At 45.8% G+C, this 6,000-nt stretch overlaps 1 protein-coding gene across 2 annotated transcripts in view; it reads right to left on the bottom strand.

Annotated features, from left to right (window-relative positions):
- Nucleotides 1-1,834: 1,834 nt before the first annotated feature.
- Nucleotides 1,835-6,000, bottom strand: part of GALNT7 (polypeptide N-acetylgalactosaminyltransferase 7) — a 364,753-nt gene continuing 360,587 nt past the window's right edge. For both annotated transcript variants that reach the window (XM_063920638.1, XM_063920637.1), the window contains exon 12: nt 1,835-2,677. In XM_063920638.1, the coding sequence (XP_063776708.1) occupies nt 2,540-2,677 (138 nt within the window). In that variant the 3' untranslated portion in view covers nt 1,835-2,539. The remainder of the gene's footprint in view (nt 2,678-6,000) is intronic.

Raw genomic sequence — 6,000 nt, 5'->3', positions numbered from 1 at the left:
TTACAAAAAAATCGGGTTGTTATTGTTGTGAGCCGTCTGTTCAGAGGCTCCTACGTTTGTCATACTGTTAACTGGGTTTAGATCACAAGTTATACGGTGTGATTGGTGTGGCTGGTATGAGTCTTACCCGGGATTCAATATCCTTCCTTATTGTGTACGCTCGTCCGGGCACAGTATCCTAACTGAGGCTTGGAGGAGGGTCATGGGGGGAGGAGCCAGTACACACCACCTGATCCTAAAGCTTTAGTTTTGTGCCCTGTCTCCTGCGGAGCCGCTAATCCCCATGGTCCTGACGGAGTCCCCAGCATCCACTACGGACTACGAGAAATAGATTTATCGGTAAGTAAAATCTTATTTTTAAGTGTCAGGGATTAAATAATTCTCATTGACACTGGATGAAGCATTAGGATTTCAGTACATTAAGAGCACCACTTAATTTGATTCTGTAGTTTCCCAAGCTAAGTGTGCCACTTACTGGATTGGTACAATATAAAGACTGATCTGGGCTGTTGTCATTGATTATGGTTATTGAATCACAGATCATTGACGTGTAGTTTAACAACCTGTGCGCTGAATTCAATACAGAACCATAGATGTGTATACGGTTAGTATGATGGCACATAGATTTTTTTGGCTGTGTAACTAAAACAGTAAAATACCAATTGTATGAAAAAACTAAAGCAATTATCCATATATTGGAGAAAAAAACAAACATGTCAAATACCATTATGCATATTATTGTATAGTAGAATTATGAAATTTTCAAATATCTTTCATAAAATTCACTATACAGTAGGTAAGTCAGTCACAGGAGTGATGGATGTTTATTGCAATATCAAACTGATATGGCTGTAAATTATTGTGGAAGCTACATTCTGCACTTCCGTGCCAGCACTGTACATACACTTGTGCAGACCTGTCTTGTTTTCAGTGTGTTGTAATGGTGGTTAACGGTCTGTATTGCCCATTCAGCATATCACTGGTACCCATGTGGTCATTTACTACAACTTCAATCACACAATTGCTTATCAGAACTATTTATGCCATTTAAACCTAGATATTCTAAATAAATAAATCTTAAAGCACACCTTGAGTCACCTTATCATGTGCTATCAGTACTTATGGGCTGATGTATGAAGCAGTGAAAATAGAAGTGGCCAGTGGAAATTGCTCATAGCAACAAATCAGTTTCTACCTCTAATTTTATAGAATGTACTGAATAAATGCTACCGGTTTGCTATGTCAACTTCTCTACTCTTTTCACTGCTTCATACATCAACTCCTGAGTGCTTGTCTAACAACAGTGGAGGCTGCTATTTGTATTCATGGAAATTCAGTCATCCCTCAGACACTTTATGATTCATTTCCTTCAAGAAACACAATTCATAGGCTGCATTCTCCTGAATATTCATTCAACCTACAACGTGTCGGACGATCCTGTGTGTATGCGATGGGTGCTCACGAAACCTCTCCAAGTCACATGATCTCATAAATGTGATACAACACCTATCAGTACTATGTAGGGGTCTGGTTGATTATTTGTAACCCTTATACATACATCAAGAGGACATGGGTAACCTCAGACTTTAGTGTACACAGAACGGATCCTGTAAGTGTTACTCAGTCCAATGTATTTACTATGTATACTGTGTAACTAGAGACTCGCTGACACGCAGAGCTTCAACTCTTCCAGTGCAAAACACCACACTGGGAAATGCAATATCGTGTCTCTCACCGAAGCATTGTGCTAAACCTTTCTCGTTGTGAAGACACTTTTGGAATGTGGGTGGTGGACTTAGCAAGGCTACATTTATAAAGGAATAAAAGATGCAAGTTTAGAGGATGAAGTTTAAACAAGTCTGAAAAAAACTTTGCATCTGTACCCACGAAGCAGTGGGAGCTCACAAACTTCACTAATAATTGTAGCCTCATTACTGTGCAATGAGCAGTTAAAAGGATTCTCCTTATTTGATACTCTCTGTGCATCCGGTCAAATACATCCTATTGTTCTTGCACCTATTATACACATCATATAGATCTAGAATATGAAAAAAATAAAAAATTAAAGAGGCACTATTTCATATTTTCCCATCCAAAACAGCAGCACGGACAAAGGCCACCATTGCTAAAATACATCGTGGCAGTGCTTTGAATAAAATAAATTGGAAATCGAATGGAGCTCTAGTTTATCACCAAGAAACATAATTATCTGACTAATCAAATGATTTTCAAGTGTGTATTAAAAACTACCTTCCAACCCCTGAGTATAATCCCAAAAATATCGTCTTTAGCTTTGTTCCTACAAACAAGAGCTAGAAGCACTTTTACAAACACCTTGAATCAAGATGTTGTAAACATGTAAAAAGTTTAAGGTGAAAGCAGTCTTGTAAACATTAACTGCAGGATGACCCAGTTCTACTTGTAGGTCTTCATTATCCTTCATTAAGTCGAGAAGGGTGTTGACTGTACAGAGTTTTTAATTGCAGCAGGTTTGAGGCTGTCTTCAGCCATGGAAATCTCTGTGTGTTGTTGTTACGTTTTATACACCAAGAATGTTGTTCATTTCCCACTTCTGTGATGATCTGTTGGAGTCGCAGTCTGACAATAACACTTGGTGAAGAACCTCAGAACGATCCAGGCATTTTCCAGACGGAATGTAGGTGAATCGGTGTAAGTTCTAGGGACAAAAATAGGAGGTGATCATCTATCCACAGGCTTATATACATCAAAGGACATTCATTGCATATTTTTACAGGGGTAAAACTGATTTCTCTTACGTCCTAGAGGATGCTGGGGTCCACATTAGTACCATGGGGTATAGACGGGAGCCATGGGCACTTTAAGAGTTTAATAGTGTGGGCTGGCTCCTCCCTCTATGCCACTCCTACCAGACTCAGTTTAGAAAATGTGCCTGGTGGAGCCGGTCACAGCTAGGGGAGCTCCTAGGAGTTCTTTTAGTTTTATTATTTTTTGAAAGAGTTAGGCACAGGGAGACTGCTGGCAACAGCCTCCCTGCTTCGTGAGACTTAGGGGGAGGGGGATAGGATCCAACCCTTCGCTGACAGGACACCGAGCTCCTGAGGGTGATGATCGCAAGCCCCTGAGGCCACCACTCACTCCCGCAGCACTGCCGCCACCCCCTAACAGAGCCAGAAGATGGAGTGGTGAGTATGACGCCGGTCACCGGCGGTAATTGCGGCATAAGGGTCGGAGCGCAGCACTGACAGGTACCATTGTGTGAGGAGCGCCCTGGGCCAGCGCAACACCCTAACACTGATCAAAACTAGCTAACGGGCTAATCCCACTGTTAGCTGCAGCAAACCTCGGGCCAGTATAAACTAATAAGTGCGGGAAGACGCGCCATTACAGGGGGCGGGGCTCCTCAGAGCGGATCCAGCACTCACCAGCGCCCTTTTCTCCCTGCAGATCACATACAGAGACGCTGACAGGGAGCGCTGACCCTCCACATAACTCCAGCTATCCTGTGCGGCACCAGGGGGTTAAAGAATGGGGGGGAGAGAGTGTTATTAACTGTTTAACCTATTAAGGATACTCAGTCAGCGCCAGGCATTTATCATATAACTGCCTACTGGCGCGCTGTGTGTGCTGGCTCCTTATACTCTGTCTCTCTCTGACGGTACTTGGGGGAAACTGACATTTTCGTGTGTGTGTGTGTGTGTGTTATATATCTCACATTGCCATGTCTAGGGACTCTGTATCTTGTGCTGCAGAGTGTGTGTCCTCTCCAGAGGAGTCTATTCCATGTACTCAGGAATGCAATGTGCTGTCTCAGCCTTCTGAATCCGAGTCCCCATGGGTGGCTTCTCTTAAGGGAATGATATCCCAGATTTCATCTAGGATGACTCATAATGAGACTGAAACACAGGTTTTGAAAAGATCTGTAGAGGTTTTGTCGTATTCTGCTCCCGCTTCCTCTTCCAAAACCCCTGATATATATCCTAAGAAACGTGCTCTTGCCCAAATAATGCAAGTCGACCCGGATACAGGAGACGGTGAGGGGGATATCCGGGTGGTGAGGCATCCCTTGCTAAGGGGGTGCAACTCATGATTGAGGCTATTAGGGACATTTTACATATTACTGATAAGGTACCTAACAGGGCCGGTTCTGGGGCTTTGCGCGCCCCGGGCGGCAATGGGGGGCATGGCTTCGTACAGGGGGCGTGGTCATTTACGCCACCTGTACAGACTACTGTAGCGCTCTGAAATGTGCCCCACGCTGCCGCTGGCCACTTTGAAGCCCTTCGTGTAGAGGTCCTTTATTGTGCGGTGCGCGATGAAATCATCGCGCACCGCACAGTAAAGGACCTCTACACGAAGGGAAACTCTAGTTTCCCTTCACAGCAGCCAGCGGCAGTGGGGGGCACAGCAGCAGCGGATCTTGCCCTGGTGCGGCGCCCTCCAGATGGTGCCGGCGCCCTCCGGAAGGCGGCGCCACGGGAAAAGTCCTGCTTGCCCGTGGCAAGATCCGCTACTGGTATCTGAGCAGGTAGTGTAGGCTTACTTTACTGACACTAATACCCCTTTCACACCGCCATAAATTTCCCGGGTTAAAACTCATGAACGCGCATCAACCCGGGAAATTTCTTGGTGTGAAAGGGTACAGGGACAAAAACCCGGGTTTTCTGTCCCCGCATTTCAACCCTGCAATCGACCAGGGTTGGTCCTGGGATGATCCCTGGACAGTGTGAATAGTGCAGGGACATGTCCCACCTTCCCGGGTTGCCTATACTGATGCTGATTGGCTCTTCAGGGCACTTCCTGGTCTTGTTTTTGTTCTCTGTGGCGCGCAGAGGATGCACAGCAGCGTGGAGGCAGGTACTGTCAGCTCTGTGGCACATCACACCCCTGCTGCACATTTATACCACTGTTGCCCTGCAATGTCTTGGACAAATGCTGAGGGGAGGGAGCTTTTAAGTATCAGAGGGGAGGAGGAGTTCCGGCGCCAAGTCACAGGCACTGTGAAGGATGCCCAGATATACCACAACATAGCGAAGATGCTGGTCTCCAGCATAATCCGTACCCAACAACAAGTGGTAAATAAACTGAAATCACTGAAAAAGCAGTTTAATCGCATCCATGACCACAACAGGAACAAAAGTGGTGTTGCAAGGCGCAACTGGATGTTTTATGATCAATGTGCATCTATTTTTGGCAGCACAGCGCTCACTGACCCCATCAGCCTGTCATCCTCCAGCACAGCTACTCCCTCACCCTTTGCGGTGGATGATGAGAGTGAGACTAGCATGGAAAGTACCCAATGTGGGCCACCATTATCATCGCCCATACTATTCCCAGATGACCCTGGCCACCCCGATCTGGACTCATCTGTCAACCAGACTGATGACAATATACCCGACATCAGTGCGGAAGCTACGATTGGGCAGGAAACAAATGTGGATGCGACACTCCAGCCAAATCCCCCTTTGATGCGCACCAATAGTAAGTATATGTGCTTGCTTATGACACCGTAACTGCCAACAATTAAGTTTATTCTGTAGAGTTTACAGTGTATCTAGTGAAGGTGGTAGGAGGCCCCAAACGCGTAAAAAAACAACACTGCTTGTTCTTATAAGCCCTTTTATTCCCCTTGCAGTATATACAGTTCCCAAGAGGAGACGCAGAGCCACCAAAGTGGAGCTTGCTGCACGGGCAATGACCTCTGTACTGGTTGCAGAACTGCGCGACATGGATAACAACATGCAGCACCAGGAGGATGCCCGCCAACTCCGTTTTATAGAGGCAGAAAGAGAGCTGCAGCAATCCTTCATTACACAGATAATGGGACACCAAGAACGCATCTTGAACCAATATCAAGAGCGGCAGTTTCAGTTCATGGAACGCTTCTTGCCACACAATCAGGGCCACAATATGTACCCACATAACCACCCCAACCAGGCCCCCCCTGTCCCAGAGCACAGTTATCCATTATATTCTCGAGGTCACTATTATGACCTTCCTAACCATAACCCCAACCCCACC

The sequence above is a fragment of the Pseudophryne corroboree genome, chromosome 1, assembly GCF_028390025.1.
Source record: "Pseudophryne corroboree isolate aPseCor3 chromosome 1, aPseCor3.hap2, whole genome shotgun sequence".
Classification (NCBI taxonomy): domain Eukaryota; kingdom Metazoa; phylum Chordata; class Amphibia; order Anura; family Myobatrachidae; genus Pseudophryne; species Pseudophryne corroboree.
This window is presented reverse-complemented; position numbering and strand designations above follow the sequence as displayed.